General features: G+C 37.2%; 1 protein-coding gene across 1 annotated transcript in view; it reads right to left on the reverse strand.

Annotated features, from left to right (window-relative positions):
- The window catches only part of SCLT1 (sodium channel and clathrin linker 1), an 87,491-nt gene that overhangs the window by 65,153 nt on the left and 2,757 nt on the right, over window positions 1–19,581 (reverse strand). Inside the window, exons 2-6 of the mRNA XM_072405823.1 lie at window positions 10,096–10,166; window positions 7,481–7,548; window positions 5,856–5,911; window positions 3,894–3,966; window positions 1,642–1,697 (exon numbers count right to left, since the gene is read on the reverse strand). Coding sequence (XP_072261924.1) covers window positions 1,642–1,697; window positions 3,894–3,966; window positions 5,856–5,911; window positions 7,481–7,548; window positions 10,096–10,132 — 290 coding nt within the window. The 5' untranslated portion in view covers window positions 10,133–10,166. The remainder of the gene's footprint in view (window positions 1–1,641; window positions 1,698–3,893; window positions 3,967–5,855; window positions 5,912–7,480; window positions 7,549–10,095; window positions 10,167–19,581) is intronic.

A 19,581-nucleotide genomic window follows, 5' to 3' on the forward strand; every position in this document is an offset into this window, starting at 1 on the left:
AAATTACCATTTTTTAAACTGAGCTTTTCAGATAAAGCAGTTTGCATTATCATTACAAAAGCAGAGCAAATTAAATGCTCTTTCAGTAGCAGCTTTTGGCATTTTTTTTTTCAATAAAACCTTTCCGCAAACAAAAAAAAAAAAAAGGATAAGAAAAAAATAGGAGAAAATGTTAAAAAGCATGGAAGAGATAGTAAGAGAGAGTAAGCCCATTAGTGAAAAATATATCTTTATGTAGTCATAATAAAAAGAACAAATGTTTATTCTTTTAATACTTTGAGGTCACTGACTGCATATGGTATTTCAAAAGTCCGGGCTCACCTCTTCCACACCTAAAGATCTTCCCAGCCTGCACCTGTCCACACAGCCATTTTATTTTTTCTGCCCTGGAAGCGTGATGGAGTATTTGGCCCACCCATTCTCTCCAGGATTTTACTATTATATATATAATATTTTCATATTTTCCTTTTTGCTCCTAACCTTATTTAAACCAAACTTTACAGTATATCTAAAGTGGATTATACTAATCCTTAGATGTAGTGGTTGTTAGTTTTTTTTTTCTTTTCAGGGTTTTCTTCGTTTGATTTCACGTGGTAATCCTGCAAGTAACACACGTCCTATCCCTGTGGGGCTACTCTGACTGCAATGTAACTACGGAGGGAGCGTTGGTTACCACCCTGACTGGACTTCAAATATGTTTGCCTTTTTTCATCTCCATCACTTTGGAAATATGGAGAGATTAATAGCTTACAGAAGAAAACAAGCTTGTTTTTCTTTAGGTTCATCTCACAGGAAGTGACATATACACTGCATTTCTGGTAAGGATACAAGGTCTTTAAAGCATCATAAAAAAAAATGAAAACAAAATTTAGCATCACATCGAATGACTGTTAAACTGGAATATATTACACATTTTTAGGGGGTTAGGTTACCCTTTTAAATGTTTTTTTTTTAAATCTGAAATGACATAGATAAAATTATACTTTTGTTTTTATTGCTAAAACTTTATTTCAGAAGCTCACTCAGAAGCTAGAATGTGCTGGTGAATTGGATGTCTCAGCACAGTACACTGGAGCACACAGGTATTAGGCCTTGTCCATAGCCTGCCACAGGTCTAAAATACCTACCTAATAATATATTGATCTATTTAAAGCACACAACAATGTAAAATTAAATAATGATATTAAAAAGATTGACCTTATTTCTCTGATAAAATATAGGTGAGGCCTAAGTGTCATCTATGACAACTGTGCAAAGGTGAGAATTTTGGTTTTAAATTTTTAATCCGCGTTTTTTATGTGTGTTTATTTATGGTACGTTTTCTTTCAAGCAAAAAAAAAAAAAAAATACAAAGCTAATTAAACTAGGTAAACAGGATCTACCCTACTAATGTCAGCGATATGACCATAACATTGTAACAATGATATGTGCAGACTGCCACAATAAATTAGGATTAATGAACACAATTATAATCACAAATGGCACCAGTGCAATTTTCTTCTATGCCATATAGACATAGATCTTGGAATTAATAATGCAGCAGTCAAACTTACATGTGGGATCAAAAGATTAACTTGTGAACATAAAATAAAGGGTGCATCAACAAAATGTAACGGTATAGAATATAGTCAGCTCACTTACTTCTCATTCTCCTTTACTATGCTTTCTAGCTTTAATCTCATTTCACCCATTTGTGCCTATAGAAAAAAAGAGAAACAAATATTAAATAAAAATATAGAAAGAGACTGAAGCATATTCAATGTTTATCATCTGAAATTACTGTAATGAATGCAATCTGATTGCAAAACTAATATTTTTCTTTAGTGGAAATCAATTCTCAGTTAGTTTTTTTCCTTGGTTTTGGAAAGGAAAAATACAAATTCTCACCCTTCAAGAAGCAAATGAAAATGTGGGATCAGTGTTTGCCAAAGTTTCCCCTATGTGAAATTGTTCCGTAAAAATGAAAATAATATATACACCGATCTTTCCTTTTGCAACTTTTCAGGCAAGGGGGATGTCAAAAAACACTGGACTGAATAGGTTCATCCATTATCCTTCATTTGACAGGCGGCAGAAGGTAGCAGCATTTCCATGCAGTTTTCTGGACACTCAAAGCAATGTCTATGGCAGTTTGCAACAACCTCTGTTACTTCCATAGACTTTTTTTTTTAATATTTCATTTTTATTCATTTTTGCTATATATTAAAAAAACTATACTATACACAAAAACATTACACATATAATATACAAGTTATTTTGAAAAAAAAATTGAACACAGTACACTTAGAATACAAAGTATTTTAAAAAAACATATTAATCAGAAATGTAACAGTTTATAATCATAATGAAACTAACAAATGTGAAAAAAAGGACTTGATTAAATGCGCTGCTGGCGTCCCAGCAGGAATCCCCCTGCCCTGCTTCTGCACCATGACTTGCCGGCTGGAGAGGTGAGTATCGGGTCGGGTAGAGGGAGGGACAGAGAGGTGCTTTGAGGCTCTAGCTAGCAACCACCATCCCACGCCGTCATCAGGGCACATCCCCAATTTTGAGCTCACCTCCATAGATTTGAATTAGAAATGTTTTAAGTGCCTAAAAAAGGCTGGTACAGACATTTTCAACTGCTCGTACAGACATTTTTTTTTTTTACCACAGATCTGAACAAGCCCTTAGATACCTTAACTTTACACTGATACAAGCAGGTAGCAGACAAAAGTTGTGGCGTAATTTCAGTATTTTCAAAGTTTTATTTACCTATTTTTTATCTTTACTAGCCAGTTTTACATGATTTAGAATCTAAAGGTCTACTTTATGGAAAATCTGTATGGATAAAAACATTGAAGCTGCCATTGTGGACTTGTTTTAAAACAAATAACCTGAAGGATGTCACTCCCTGGTGACACACTGGGCCTTTATAAAGTTCTCCCAGACTGGAAAAGCCTCAGTGATCCAGCAAACCTGGAATAGATTTTGTTAAAAAATCATTTGTTATTGTTGGCAAATGTTTTCAGTCCTGGACCAAACCCATTCCAGGATCACCCGGGTTAACTCATAAAAGCTTATCTTCAACAAATTGTAAGTCTTTAAAGCAGACCTATCACTTACATTTTTACTTTACATAAAAGGGTGAACAACCCTTTTATATATGGTAAAAATTACTTTCTTTTTTGGAGGGAGGGGGAGATTTAAAATCTTTTTTTTCTTTTTAATTTAATAAGACCTATTATACTTACAGCAAACTATTCCTGTTTTCTAGGCTTGTCCCTAGACTTAGGATCACTAAAAAACGCAGCCAGGTTTAGGATTTCAGCCACAGTCAACAAAAGATGTGACAGATCTGAATACATGCTTTAAAATTTTGTGGGACAGTTCTTCCATGTGAAAGTTTTATAAGAGCAAACACCAAGTACTATTAGCATAGAAGAAAGAAAAGAGTAATACATAAAACTCTGTTTTTAAAAATCTGTCAATCCATGAGGAATCCGCAAATCCTCTTTTGCTGACCATCTTCTATGACAAATAAAATGTTTGTGGTAAAGCAAGTAGTATCAGATTAGGTAATAGACTAAATCCACTAGCCATAAAACAAGTTATTTGCTTAGTGAAGTGTGCCTACTGTCAACTACCTCTGAAATAGATACCAAAACATTGAGATATTTTGAAATGGGTGAACAATAAATACCTATCAATGCATGTTAAATAATGACATCTTATTTAGTATTTCTAAAACCACAGTCCCAAATGGTGGATTTTGTTAAAAAATAATATATAATGGTCATGAATTAGAGCTTTGCTCAATTTACTGTACAGTATAAAATATTATTTGTATTCATCAAATGTGTTTTTTTAAATGCTCTTTCTTGTCACATTTTGAAGCAAGAAACAAGAAATACCTGGTAATAATGGAGATGCTCACTCATTTCCTCACTATGTTTGTCAAATTCTCCGATTAGAAAATCCACATTCCTAGAAAAAAGGAAATTTGCATGGCAAGTGTAAATATAAAACATGTGTTATAATTCTGAGAGATCTGTGACTAGAACGAAAGGAATAAGAAAAGAATCAGTCCCACTATTAGTTCATGAGATCTGCAATTTTAGACATGAGCCTGTGCTTGTCAAAATACCCCACTTGTGCAGTCTGGCTGGAAGGTCCAGGAACGGGTTGTAATGGAAGTGATGTCACACTGATACTAGATGGCATCTATCAAAACACCACCTTAGGAAAAGTAGGGGACCATGCAATAGTAGTTAGCATATTAAGGACTTGGACAGAGGCAGCTCAGGGAGAAGAGCAGTAGAGAGACGTTTTCTCCTCCTTAATTCAGGGTGGTGATACCAAGTTTCCGTTCATCTGATACTAAAAGCTTATTTGAACATGGTTAATACTTGTAACTTTGTAATTGTACGGTACTATAATGCTTTTTGAGCTGTGCTGCCATGTAACTAGGTAAAATGTATAAATTGTTATATAATGGTCAAATCTTTTCTTGGACATAAAAATGATTGCTGAAGAGTCCCCTGTGTTTTGGTGCTCTTAAAACACCAAGAATTTGAGGAATCTTTTTTAGTGGTGAACAACTACTGATTATTATGCTCATATGTGCAAATTTGTAACCAAAGCCACTTTCTTAATAATGTTGGCCTTCTGCCACACATTACATTAGAAATAAAAAGATCAGTTTTAGTCTCTTCAGACAATGTTCCCTTATTTTACTGTATCTTGCTCCCTATTATTCCACACATGCAGTAGCAGACACTCCCAACCAGTTACAACTGCAGAGGCTCATATACCTGACAAATAGTTGGTCTCTGCCTGGAACTTGACATCATATGATGGTGCCATCCAACCAGCAGCCCATCTTGGATGGCTTTATAGCAAGCATTCACATTGAGGGTTTATCTCCCTTAGCTGGACCTGACATGTTCCTCACGTACAAGTACTCAGGTATGCGGACCCAGAAGGCTAGCATTATATGCAGCTCACAGTGGGACACTTTAAAGTTCCTGTACGTGGATAGAAAACTGCTAAATGTTTATGATTCTTTAACATGTGATCTGTATTCACTTTTTTATTTTGTAAGCCAACCTAAAGGTCCCTTTCTGTTAGGTTAACCTTGAACTCTTCTCTTCCAGTTTGGTCTAATTTGGGATGTGGCAGTTTATGCTGTTTAGGTCCACCTTTTATGCATGTGTGCTACTTGAACATATGGGTAGTTTTGAAATGGTTAACAGGCATCAAAATGCTTCTACTATACATTACGAGATCTGCGGCCATTAACAAATTATCAATCAGTCCCCAAACATTGCACACACCTAAACTCACTTCTGTAACTTCTGATCTTTGCAGGTGTAGGTAGGGTCCTGATACAGTTTGCTTGTTGGTACACATGACACAACCTTTATATTTCCAACTGGCATTTACTAACACACCCAATCATTCCACATCTGCTCGAGGAACAAAACTAATTTTAAATTTGATCATTTCACTGGATCGTTGATTGAACTGGAAGTAAAATTAGTTTCATGTTTATGTAAGTTGTACTTACTAAACAACTCCTTACATTACAGTTGCACTTGCTCTTGAAAGGGGTGGTGGATTTATGCAGAGGTAATCCATAGCAAAGTTAACAGAACACTTAAATAATTTTGTGCAACTGCAGATCAGTATCCCAGGAGAGGAACACTTTTGCCTAGATAAATTGAGGCCTTTAAACAAGAGATTTCCAGTTTTCTTTTTCACTCTGGACGCATGGTTTTAGTTTTATGGTGATAATAAACTGTAATATTCACTAATAAAACACATTAGTCTGTAAAAGAAAGTATACAGTTGTATGCCAGCCCTCTCATGCTCACCTTCTGTCATTAAAGCTGGATGTTACTGTTTCATTATCCCCGAAATGCCCACGACTCTAATGAGACAAACAAAAAAGGTGAAACAGATATGTATTGCAGGAACTTGTTTTAGGTAAATATATAGCAAAGTTAGCTGTGACAGCATGCATGCATGAAAAATAAAACATCCATTTAATGTATTTAGCTGGCCATCTTGTGTGTGGCACTACTGACCTTGCCATTCACTCCTGACCTTTTTCTCCCACACTCCTGTCTCACTCCCCAAACTCTCCAACTAATCAAAAAGTCAGTGTTATGTTTTTTTTTTTTTTTTTTTGATTGGTTGGTTGGTACATTCATTAAATTTGATGGCATTGCCATACATTTTTTAAATAGAATCCAGGGGCAGTTTTCGGTCTACATAGACTTGATTTTGTGCCACCTACAAACACTTGTGCAATTGTATTTGCAAGCAGTTTCAGGCATTTTTTCACCTGGAAAAGGATGAGCAGGGATGTCACTGTGCGGATGGGCTGTGATTAGATCTCCTGTTCTGCTCTTCTGGGACCTCTGCCCAAGCTGACAGTGCGGAGGCTCTGGTGAGTGACAAGCATATTACTGAACAGTTTTCACTGCTTCAGTATTATACTAATCGTTTGTGGATTCCAGTGGGCATTTTGCCTAAAGGTAGCTTTTGACATGAGCTTTTTACAGTCCAGTTGGAAATATTCAGCAATATTTGTAAGGGTGAACAAATTTACAAATATATTAAAAGGTAGGCAATCTGATCTGGGAAGCAGCAGGTTTTAGGGAGGTAGGACCACAAATAATCTTGTATTTGTCAACTGAATTATGGGGTTGGGCCAGGTAGGGGCAAGGCTTAGGGTCTTTATTAAAGGGCACTGGGGCATGTCAATGGTATCACTTTGGGAAATTTCTAAAAAAGTTTGGAATTCCTAATTGGGTGCATTTGACCTCTAGTTGACATTCCCATGAAGTGTGTCTTGTATTCCTATTGACAAAAATGAAAAACCTGCTTGCATTGAACAGAAACCCATTGACAAATGGGAGAGGTTAAAGCTTAGTGTAGTAGTCTAGGATCTAATATATAAATCAAATATATAAAGTAAGGAGAAACAGATATTGAAACAGAATCAAGCTCCCGCTGTCTATTCTGCCTCTCCTCTCTAAAGGACGTTCAAGTGTTACAAGTAATAGGTGGATCCCCCAAGCTGACGGTGCCAAAGGCTCTGATGAGTGACAAGCATATTTGAAGCACTGGATGAATGGCATAAAGCTACTCCCACCAATGGCGTGGTGCTTAAAGCCACCATACCAAATGACACACAAGTCAAAACCCTACCCACCGACCGAGGTAGGAGTAGGAAAAGGAGGTAGGAAACGCCATTTTTAAAGGCAATGACAAAGCTACTTGAATAGAACCTGGGCTTATGACACACATATTAGCATAATAGCATGTTGTAAATGTTGTCCAGACCTTCATAGCAACTAAATAATTTAGATTGTGTAAAAAATAACCTCCAATCTGGCACAAAGAACCCCCCTACAGGGGAATATGCATGTTGTACAACTTTTTTTCTACTGAAATCATTTTCATATAATTAAAAATTAGAAATGAAAGTTACCTTAAACACATTGTTTCCAGAAGCAGATTTATCGTCATAATATTTTAGCTGTTCTTCCAATCTTTGGACTGGAGGGGAAAAGACATTTTGAGTAATTAGTAATTAGGAGTCATCTGAGGTTACCGTTTCCAGATTTATTTATAATCTGTAAAGTTCTGCTAATTCATGCTGAAATGGGGTAAAAACAAAATCCATTTTTAGATGACATCTAAACAGAAGAACAAAAATGTAACATATTGCAGCTTATATGTGAAACCTGCATTGTTGTTCATTTTTTGGCAGGTGCAGATAACACGTGCAGTAATACAACTGTACCTGCCCAGGCTCCTGCTCATCACAGCTCTCACCAATAGCAGGCACACATGCCCAAACAAGCTTGTCTCACTCTCTGGAATCCATAGACAAACATAGACCATCAGTATTCTTTTCCTATAAAAATGTCTCAACAGATCAGAATTCACCGGGTGCAAACCTCCCTAATGCATGTCGCCAAATATTTAGCCTTGGGCTTTGTACACGTTTCCAGTACACAATCCGGTATCCAGTGACAGATAAACAACAAATGCTTTACACACAGCGCCCGTTCTCTTCTATATAGAGAGAAGGGCACCCAGCTGTGCTCTCCTACATTAACATGCATACAACTTGTTCCCGATCAATCATTCATGGATCTGCCATTGGGTTGGATGACTACAGTACACATGACTGTTCCTCTCAGGTGACGATTTTATGACAGCCATCGGATGTACACACATAGATTTTTGTTGCTGGAATATCATCTTTCAATGTCTTTTACAATGACATTACAATGAGTGCAGATGGGGAGGAACAGCCAGCAAGCCCCCTGCTGTACACACTGAATTCCCGCCTGAGACTAGCATGACCCCGGGCAGCGATTACTTGATGTGTGTACGCAGCCTTTGTCATGGAGGTCCTAGTAAGTTTACATACACTGAATCTTTATAAGACATTTAGCTGTGGGATCAGTAAATGCCTCTTGATGATTGGAGGGCTCTCTGGCTCTGACCCAGCAGGTGGAGTGTTAAAAAAACCTAAAGGTGCATTGAGGACAATGATGATGAGCCAGAACAAAAATAAAATAACACTGGGGGGGATTGTTAAACATTACAAAATGCTGCAGAAAAAACACCCACACAATATGCTATTTACAGAAAAAAAAACATATTTTGCTTTTGCATATGTTTTTATTATAACTCTGTTAAAGCCAATTGTTGCAAATTTTTGATATATAAAACAGTGTCTGTATATGAATTATAATTTCAAGCACAATTAGATAATCTTTTAGTAAAAGACAACATGTTGATATGGTAAAAGCTAGTACCATGGGGAAAAAAAAGTTGTATCCAAGGAGTCTAGACAGCTTTGGGAATTGTTAGGTACTCGTAAATCTAGTGAACTTCCCCTTACACTTAGCAACCGCTGTGACAGTCTTACCCCTTGGGCAAAGAAGATAAAGAAATCTTCCAAAGCTTACCAGTGCTAAAGGTCTCATCAGTTAATAACATATGAAGCATTACATAGAGCAAGTCTCTATAGAAAAAGTTTCCAGGGACCAATTATGTGCACATAACTGTTCCTTGACATTTGGACCACATGACAAAATAATCAGATCTAACCATCTGTCACCAAAACTGGTCAACATGGTTTTAATGCCACCACCTATGCCTGTACAATAGTACCTCTCTCACTCACATCAACAGAAAAGAAACAGTATTGTCCATATTCCCTGTGTGCCTAGGATTGTTTTCATGTCTACCAAAGCATTGTTCTATGCAACAGCGACGTATTCAGACGTATTTCTATTTTTATATAATATTCCAAAGGAAACCTAAGGAAAAAAAATGTAGTCCTTACAGCTTCTACTGCTTCAGTATTATACTAATCGTGTGTGGCTTCCAGTTGGCATTTTGCCCAAAAAGTAGCTTTTTACAGCCCAGTTGAAAATATTCAGCAATATTTGTAGGGGTAAATAAATTTTCAAAAATAACAAAAGGTAGGCAATCTGACCTGGGAGCCAGCAGGTTTTAGGGAGCTAGGACCACAAATATTCTTGCATTTATCAACTGAATTATGGGGTTGGGCCAGGGAGGGGCAAGGCTTAGAGTCTTTATTAATGGGCACCGGGGGCATGTCAATGGTATAACTTTGAGACACTTCTAAAATAGTTTAGAATTCCTTATTGAGTGCATTTGACCTCTAGTTGACATTCCCCTGATGTACTTCAAGTGCATCTTGTATTCCATTAGGCTTACACAAAAATGAAAAATCTGCTTGCATTAAACAGAAACCCATTGACAAATGGGAGAGGTTAAAGCTTAGTGTAGTAGGTATACATAAATCAAAAATATAAAGAAAGAACAAACAGATCAGAATCAAGCTCCCACTCCCTATAGGAAGTTCTAGTGTTACAATAGGTGGATCCCCCAACTCCGTCTCCTCAGACCAGGGCCCTGTATATCTGACTCCTTTCTAATTTCTTTGGCCAGCTAACTGAACACAGAAAACAAGCATTCTTTAACATTTACAATCATACACTGATTCTTCCTACAAGAATGCAAATCAATAACTGAAAATAGCTGCCATTGATTTCTTACCTTGATCTCGAGGAAAGTCAGTTTCTGAAGCTGCCATTTTATACCTCTTTGTTAGCTGAAGCAGTGTGAATCTGAAATATCAAATAAATAAATAATTGAGCTCAGACACATTTCATTATAGTAGCTATTAATAATGCAATCATTCAATGAGCTAAGTGGCTATCCATTACATAATTGATGATCTGAAAAATGTTCTAAGATTGATTACTAATAAATAGCTTACAATATGTTTTTTTTTATATTCAAATAGAGCTAATAGACTTTAAATATATTAACGCCTTGCCTTCTGTCTCACATAATTACTCTACCATTCTCAAGGCGGATGGTGCAAAGGCTATTTTCATCAATAAAAGTTATGTCTGTAAAGATCCAATCTCTATATGCGGAGATGAGTGTAACTCTTTAAATCATGTATACCTCACTGTGATCATATGCTATAAATCCTCAGCTCCAGGAAGTTTGTTTCTATACCACGAGCAGACCCCTACCCATTTGCATTTTGCAGAGCAGTTCTCAAAGTACAGAATGATGAAACAGTTAAAAGCAAACTACCAGGAGCCCAAATTTTGGAGCAGGTCTTGACAATTTTTTCTAAAATGTAGAAGCCACTTGTTCCCCCAACAGTTACCAATTATACAGGCTACCCCATGCCACCACATCAGCTTTATATACAATTTCTCTCTCACCCACACTACAGCATTCTTTTATACAGTGAAGCACCAACTGCAGCTATAAATACAGCTCCAACATTGTCTGATTGGCAACTGGAGGAACACAGCCAGAAGGTAGGATGTATTAAGCAGTGAAAGCCAGATCCATCTTTTCAGCACTATGCAATGATTTCCTATCTGACTAGGATGTCCAAGTAGCAGACTCTTTACCATAGTTGTCCTGTCACCTGTCATGAGAGGAATACTGGTACTCCCAATGCTAGCCTTCTTGTTAAAATGCTTGTTTCTTGTATGTTATGATACACTTTGCTTTAATAGTTGCAGGCCCAAAACGTACACAATATACACAACTTAGCAACTTTGGCCCTTCTTCCAAGAGTTTTGCATAAAGTTAAAAGAATAGGAATCTGTAGAGTTTCTATTGCTGTCTTCATACGGATGATTCACAACAACAATAAAAGGAAAAATCCAACATGTTGCAATGTCATCAGAGCAATAGGTGAGGGAATATACTTCAATGGGGACAACTGCTCTGCAATGTGCCTCTAACTGCCATCAAAATTCTCTCCTTTCAGAAGCAATTTTCTAGCACAGCCATCTCTGCTTTGCATGGTATAGCCCTCCCCTCTTAGGGTGCTGGAACCCCACCCCCCTTCAGATCTATGTTGCTGCTGGGGAGAAACAAAGGAACATTTAAAGTTGTCACTAAAGAGTGAATAAAGTCTGATGGGGGCTGCCGATATCCCATCTAAGATGGCTGCACACAGGTTGGAGGCATTTACATGTAAGTAACATGGACCATCTGCTCAAATGAACCAGCTGCAAATAGATGGGGAAAAAGTAGAAGTGGTAACAGATTTCAATTTCCTAGGATTGAAGATTTCTGCAGATGGTGACCGCAGTCATGAGATTAAAAGACGCTTGTTGCTTGGGAGGAAAGCCATGACAAATTTGGGCAGGTTATTACAGGATAGTGATGTCACATTACCAACAAAGATCAGGATAGTTAAAGCTATGTATGGTCCTCCCAGTAATACCATAATAATACAAAAGTTGGACTATAAATAAGGCAATGTATTGAAAAATTGATGCTTTCGAAATATAGGCGTGGAGAAAGCTACTGAGAGTTCTCTGGACTGATAGAAAATCTAACCAGTCAATACTTAAAGAAATAGGGCCAGAGTGTTCACTAGAAGGGTCGATACTGCTAATAAATACTTTGGTCACATAATGAGAAGTCCGGATTCTTTGGAGAAATCTGTGGTGCTTGGAAATATTGAGGGCAAAAGAAGAAGAGGACGGCGGAGGCTAAGATGGAGAGACAGCATACGTGAAGCTATGAACATGCCTATCCCACAAGTGAAAGAAGCAATGATCAACAGACACAGCTGGCATGCAAAAATATATCTGGTCACAAAGAATCGGAGCAGACTGAACGAATGAGAGAGAGAGAGAGAGAGAGAGAGAACATGGATAAAATATGAAATGTCATATAATTCTATGGAAATACTGATGTCGAAATACATGGTCTGATAGGTCTCTTTAACAAAACATATTTTGTAAATTTCACCTATTGAAATGTGATATCAGTCACACAGACAGCAATGTTTTTATTGGTCAGCCAACTCATAGACAAAGCATTTAGGTGTCTAATCAAAAACTATACAAGGACACAGTCTGTTCTCCTTTACATGTGTAAAAGTTTCCTTTGCAGGTATATTTTAGTATTTTTACACTGCCCAATCAGAACTTTCTGATCAGAAATATAGTTATTACCTTCTACTTCCTAAATGTATGCTCTTCACCACTATGCATTGTTGGAATTCTGAAAAAACAAGTCCCAATGATTTATGGAAAGCCGTTCATCAGATTTATGCATTTAGGTTTTTTTTCTGTGGAAAACCGATTGGCTGCAAATGGAAAGTGACATAGCCCCCCACCTCTGCCCGAAAGACTTAAAAAAATGTCTTGATGTTACCTTTGAATAACCAAACACATCTGTAAAGGTTTCTGCTACATGGAATAAAGTGCAATCAAATACAACATTTACTTATAAATATGGTAGTTAGTCCCATACAGTTCCATGTTATTTTCATACATCATTTTCAATAAAATACAAATCCCCTTATAAGCCAAAATGTTTTAATGTCCTGATATTTGTCAGAAGATGGAATGTGTGTGCAAACAGCTCTCAGAGATTTTCCCCAGGCTCCACAAATATCAATGATTCTCAGAAAGTTAGTACCTAGAATACCTGGAGAGCTGCTGTAATGCTTAAAAGTCATTTAAATACATGGCAGTAACAAATGTGCATGAATTACAGTGTGTCATGTGTATGTAGTAGGTTCACTACGTACCGGTCACTGGGAAATTTTAAATCCATGTAAATATTATTAATCTTAATTTGTGATAAAGGTTTAGTGGTGTTTCTAAAATCTTGTGATCACAGACCCACTGGCAGCACTGTTCACCACATGTGCTCAGTTTGAAAATGCTGTCTGGTGAGGAGATCGGTGAAGAGAATGGGGTGCCAATGGTATAATAATAATAAATCAGGCCCATAGAAGCAAAAACTAGTCCTACTGCTGGGTTGTTACCTTTCTATGGCCCCGGCCAGCACTTCTTGTATAAAAGACCTATCTCCTGGTACTTCACTCACGCTGTCCAGACAGTACTCATACAGGACTGGTGGTGACAAAGTAACCAGCAAAATCAAAGACTGATACAAAACAGTCACAAAGAATAATGAAAAAGAAATGGTCTCTCCTAAATCTATTTCCTCTTGCTGTGATCACTTCTGTCCACCTCATTTGCACCAAAGCAGGTGAAATTGTTTTACAATCACATTTTCTAACTGGATAATAGATTTAAAGTGCATCACTAGGTAAAGTCTTTGGGAGGACGTAAAGCATGACTAAACCCTAGAAATAAAAAAATTTGACCAGGTAGGCAAAGTCCCTTCTGCATAAAATCAGTCTCCTGGCTAATCACATTTTTTAAATACACAAACCTGTCCTACTTCTGCTGCAAGAGTAGCCACGTCTTTCTTCTCCTCTTACCGATTTTGATTATTGGCAATATTGACTGACTAGGCCGAAATGACATACCCACATGGGAATTCAATCAGTCCTGGCAGCAGCAAGGGAACTGGATGTGCCAGGTATCCTGGTAATCCTACATATCATCCATCCCTTTCTGCAATAAAGACCTGATATCACATTTTGAAACCAGAACTTTAACTCCACTTTAAACCTTCTTTCAAGTTTTATTACCATCCGTGTCCCCATTAGGAACAATCACAAGAAGCTAAGAGGGAAATTAAAAAATTTAGAGAGAAATCCTCTAATGGAGAGATTTTATTCAACTTCCTGTTACATTTCTGAAACAGAATGTATAAGGGAAATTTTCCTAGACAGCAAAAAAAAAAATCCTGGCGGCAGTTTTAACTCTCCTCTACTTTCTTCAAACCTACAGATATACAGATATATAACTACAGATTTACTTCAATTTTTAACTACTCATTATGAAACCAACAGGTTTAAATGCTCACTGTTCACTATAGTGTTTTTTTACCAAGAACTTTAGTGCAGTGAACATCCATTACATAAAAATCATGATATACATTGGAGAGAGAATTTCAGTTTAGCTTACTAAAATGTCACCTAATCCTTAGGATATTGTAAATTGTGCATTGGCAGAAGTCAGTAGAAACCGATCAAATCCCAGATGCACAGTAACCCGGCAATATATAAACTGCATGATCTGACCAAACTCAGGGGACTTAAAGTGTATAGAAGGAGAGAAAATAAAATAGCTTACCAGTATTTGGAAGCTGTGTCTGTTTTTATAGGCTATTTTTTCTCCTTCGGTTTCATCTGGTGAAAAAATGATTTTTTTTTTGTCCTAGGGTGACGATGCTCACTGACAGAGAATAGTCACCTACAGAACTGAACAGTCAACAGAAGCTAAGGGCACAGAAAGTTATATGTCAGCAGAATTTATGTATATTTAAAGATTTCTGCTACATATACAGGTCAGATGATGCTCTCCTAAAATGAGCCGCCGTGTTCATGGGGCAAAAGTCTGACATTTGTACAGTGATCCCACCATGTTGATTCTCAATATGGAGAAGTCAATCCACAAAGGTTGATCATCAATCTACAATGGCATACTGATCCAAACACAATATTGCAATAATCATTCCTACCTGCCTAATGGCTCTCTTGTGAAAATTGCTGCCCATGCATGTTAATTGCAGGGATACCCCGCATATCCTGGCTTCCACTACAGTTGCCAGGACTTAATGAACTCCTGTGCACCCGCACAAGAGTTGCATAATGTCGGCCAATCAAGATGGGCAAAGATCAGAACAGGAAGAAGATGGCGGTGCCCGTAACATGGGGACATGTTTTAGTTATGTTTTCAGGTTTAGGGTTTTGTTACGCTTTACCTTAAAACAAGAAATATTATAACTGTCTGTGTCGCTGTTAGAAAAACCTACCCACACTTCCTGTCATGGGAATAACATTTTTACCAGGCAGGAAGTGAAAAAATCTCTCCAATGAAACCTCCAATGGCAGCAAAAATTGACAATAGTTCCAATAAATCCTTATGCTATATATAAAAGAACATTTTTGGGGAGGAGACGCAGTTTGATTAAAAATAATTCTCACCAATGCTATATAGGAAGCGATGATCCATGCATATGCTCTGATACACACTTGAACTTTTACTGAAGTAGCGGTAACATACATTGTGACGCATTGCACTCAGGATGTACAGGATAACGGTCATACTAACTAATTAGGAAACAGCTGATGTTATCTCAAAGATATCTTTCATTAAAGCTGGACTGACGACAAATGTAAGCATGTGAATAATAAATTTCTTATAATATTTGGTATATATATATATATATATATATATATACACACACATACACACACTGTGTTCTTACATATTGTTCTCTACAATACAAATAACAAGACAAAATTACAGAAACTATGGTCTGGATATCTTACTTTTTGTCCGAGTGATGACAGAAAAATTAATGAGAAGACAGACTGTCCCAGGCTAAGAAACAGATAGTTATAGTAATCTGACAAAGGCTGTAACCTTTAAACTGCATACACATGCCAGATGATTTATGTCTGAGATGGATGGTCCCTGGTGGAATGATGAACGCCTGAATGGGAACAATCGCTGTACTTTCCCATGGTTGAAAGCATAGTGGGGGTGCTACTCCCTCAACTACTTTCCTCTCCTGCCCCAAAAACAGAATGGTGCCGTGTGTACAGTGCTTATATATAAACTATAAGGATAGATCATTGCCAGCTATTTGACATCGGTATGGGGCTTTACAGCCTGTGTTCCCACGGGAGAGAATACAGAACATAGAAAAATACCTGACAAGGTTTCTGCTTCCTCACTCTGACCAAAATAAAGCAAGCCTGCAGGGAAGGCATTCTGACTATTTTATCTGAATACTAGTTGCAGGTTAATTGTCAAAGCTGTGATCATCAGAAATAGGTCAGCATTGGCTGTTCCCTTGTTTACCCTGTTTCTCAGAAAATAAGCCCTAGCATGATTTTTCTGTATATTAGAGGATGCTCAAAATATAAGCCCTACCTGACAATAAGCTACAATATATATAAATACATGGACAAGAGGTGCTCATTTAGGGAAAGCGCTATTGCTAGACATGAGAAATTGGGGCCAATGGTTCTAAAGGAAATCAGGTCACAAAAAATTCAAGATGGAATTCAGGGTTTGGAGAATTATGATGATGTTCCAGAACGTGATGACATGACTATAGTTGAATAAATGTTGATTTTTTTTTGTTCAAGAATAAATGTTGATTGTTGTTTATGAAAAAATAGGACACCCCCTGAAAATAAGCCCTAGTGCAATTTTTTTTTATTATAAATTATTATAAGACACTGTCTTATTTTTGGGGAAACGGTATTTTATGGCACCTTTACTTTGAGTTCATTGGTTTGTAGCAGATAATGAAACATATAGCAGACATTTTTGGTGTACCATTTGTATTATTAATAATAATAATAATAATAATTAGAGTTGTAGAGAACCTCTGTAAGCACTCTATGGCTGTCTGTGGCCCTGCCATGCTGAGATGTCCCTCCATATCCTGCAAATCTTTGCTGATCAAGGTTCCAGCTCTTCATCATAACACTAGCATGTGCACTGCCGTCTGTTTCAGACATCTCCCCTCAATTCCTATGCCAGTGACAATGTTGTAACTTGGACAGGACACTACCTCTTTGTGTAGCTCTTTGTCCATTGCCCCTCCCATTTTTTTTTTTTTAATTTGTCACAAATGAATGAAAATACAATAAATCAAATCATTTATATCTAAACATGCCCAGGAGATGGTGTCAGTACTGCTTACATGCTTTGCATTGGTTAAGTGTTCAAGAATTAGTAAAAAGAGGTCTGTGGTTAACATCAGCTGTTCAGGAATGAATAATTTACTACCAAATACTTGCTGTAAGAGGTTTTGCTTTCAATTAAAGTTCCAGTAATGTAGATCATCGTTTTCCATGTTTATGATAGGCAAGATAAATGTTATTCACCTGCCCCAACCTTCCGCTGCTTGACACTGGCACAGTTCTCGGTTTGAGAGGCTTCTTTATATACCAATGCTATGCTGACAAAAAGCAGAAAGCATTTTACCAATGATTCAGTGACTCATAAAATGTGGATAACAATAATACTTCTATATTAGTGATATAGCCCCAGAACATTCAGAGCATTAACACCCCAGGCTTTTATAAATTCCAAGATCGATGCCACAGTATTTCCACAGGTAACCATGAAATACAACATCAATATTACTGTCATAGCAGGTCACAAAATGCCTGTACCAATGAAACAACTATAAAATCATACATCACAGGCAACTAAATATATTACAATGCAATGCGCTTTATTAGCCAATTTCACCTAATTCTATAAAAAGTACAGAAAAATGTGGTGATAATGGCATACCAGTCCCACTCCCAACGTCCAAAGAGTAAATCTGTTATTTTTTTGCAACACACTATTTAAAAAATGAATTCTTGGACTAGATTTAAGGTTTTACAACTGAATGACCATAAAGTACCAGGCCTAGAGCAGGCTGCATGCTGGAAAGCCTACTACAGCCTGCAACTGTATCCTGATTGATAGGAATCTATATACCTGTTCCTGCACAGCAATCTTAGAACAATAGAATTTTAACAAAAAACAACACGCCACTACAGCAAATTATGAACTTTTTAAAAGTTCTACAAGTTCTACTTCTTTTAAAAATGTTGATAGAAAATCCTAAAACCACCAGAAATACCAGTTCTAATTTTATTTTTTTTTTAAATACATTGTGTACCACCTTTCTTACAGGAGTAGTGACAGGGGAGAAAAGCATTCCCATGTCACTCATTTTAGATCTGCCTCCTCCTCCTCCTTAATGGTCCTTCCTATGCTCCAGGACTTAACAAAAAAATAAACTGGAAGTTATGACATTACAGGTAACATGTTTAGATTTCTTCTTATTGTATTAGGATTTAAACACAATATTATGGAATAACCTGTTCTTGGGGAGGGGAACAAATAAGTAAAAAAGACCATTCTAGAGCTCAGCTTTGAATAATAAGGTAAATTTTCAGGCCTAGTAGCGAGCTGCCATGCACAACATTATTCTGCACAAGCAGGCTGTGGTCCAGTGGGCTGACACTTGATATACACATTGATTGATCTAAAAAGCTGAACAGAAACAGGGGTGACAGATGAGGGCAAGTAGGTTATTTTGTACTGCATGGGATATGTAAAGCTAGCTGGGTAGGTTGGTGTGCACACTACATAGAATAATGTAAAACATAAGCAACAAACTTGTTAATGGGAATCAGTCATACTGAGGAGTATGGGAGCTGTCACTGCTGGCCTACTGAAAATGCTGGCTACCTGGCTGTGTATGGATGTAATATTTTTTGAGTCACAGAACTGGAACTGGCATTGTGTAAGGATTCCTTTCATCTTTATTTAATTTGGGGCATTGAAGATAAAGAATCAGTATGACAGCCATGGAACGAGTCATATCAAAGGAAGAGGACAGCAGTTGCATTTCCAATATTCTTTCCCTGCACAGTATAATTATAAAAGCCTGTCCAGCCAAGTAGCACATTGGCAGCCAATAAAAACCACAATTTATTCTCCACACATTGCCCAGGTACAAGTCACATTAGCTATTTCTGCATGGGGATTGTGCTGGAACTTGTAGTTCTTTATCAGTAAACCTCTGATTATTCTGCTGCTGACCAGATGCTGGTTAGTTTCCCAATTTACCAAATACATTTCCACAGGAAACAAATATATAACCCTTGAAGTGCAGGGGAGTTTTTTTGGAAAACAGTTTGAAAGTGAATAAAAACACAGACAATAAACTTTTTATTTTCTTCCTTTGGTCAGGTAAATATTTTGTTGTATCTGTTGGATAAGTGCACATAAACACCTTCTAATCCTGCCAAAAATGTACAGAGCTAATAACTTCCTGTGCTGCGCTGTTACCAGGTCTCTCTATAGAACCCCTTCGTATTATGGGGGTGAGGAGATGGGGAGGTCTTCTGTGGACTTTCTTTGTTGGAATGATAACACTGCTTCCTCATAGATACAGAACAAGGAGTAAAAACAAACAAAGACCATACAACTAATGACTGATAAGCTGCAATACTAGATATTTGCCTTTGGGGTTTAGATGTTTATAGGATTCTATTACACAGCTGATAAACAAATCAAGATGATTGTAGCACTAGTTGCAAGA

This window comes from Pyxicephalus adspersus, chromosome 3 (genome assembly GCF_032062135.1).
Source record: "Pyxicephalus adspersus chromosome 3, UCB_Pads_2.0, whole genome shotgun sequence".
Lineage (NCBI taxonomy): Eukaryota > Metazoa > Chordata > Amphibia > Anura > Pyxicephalidae > Pyxicephalus > Pyxicephalus adspersus.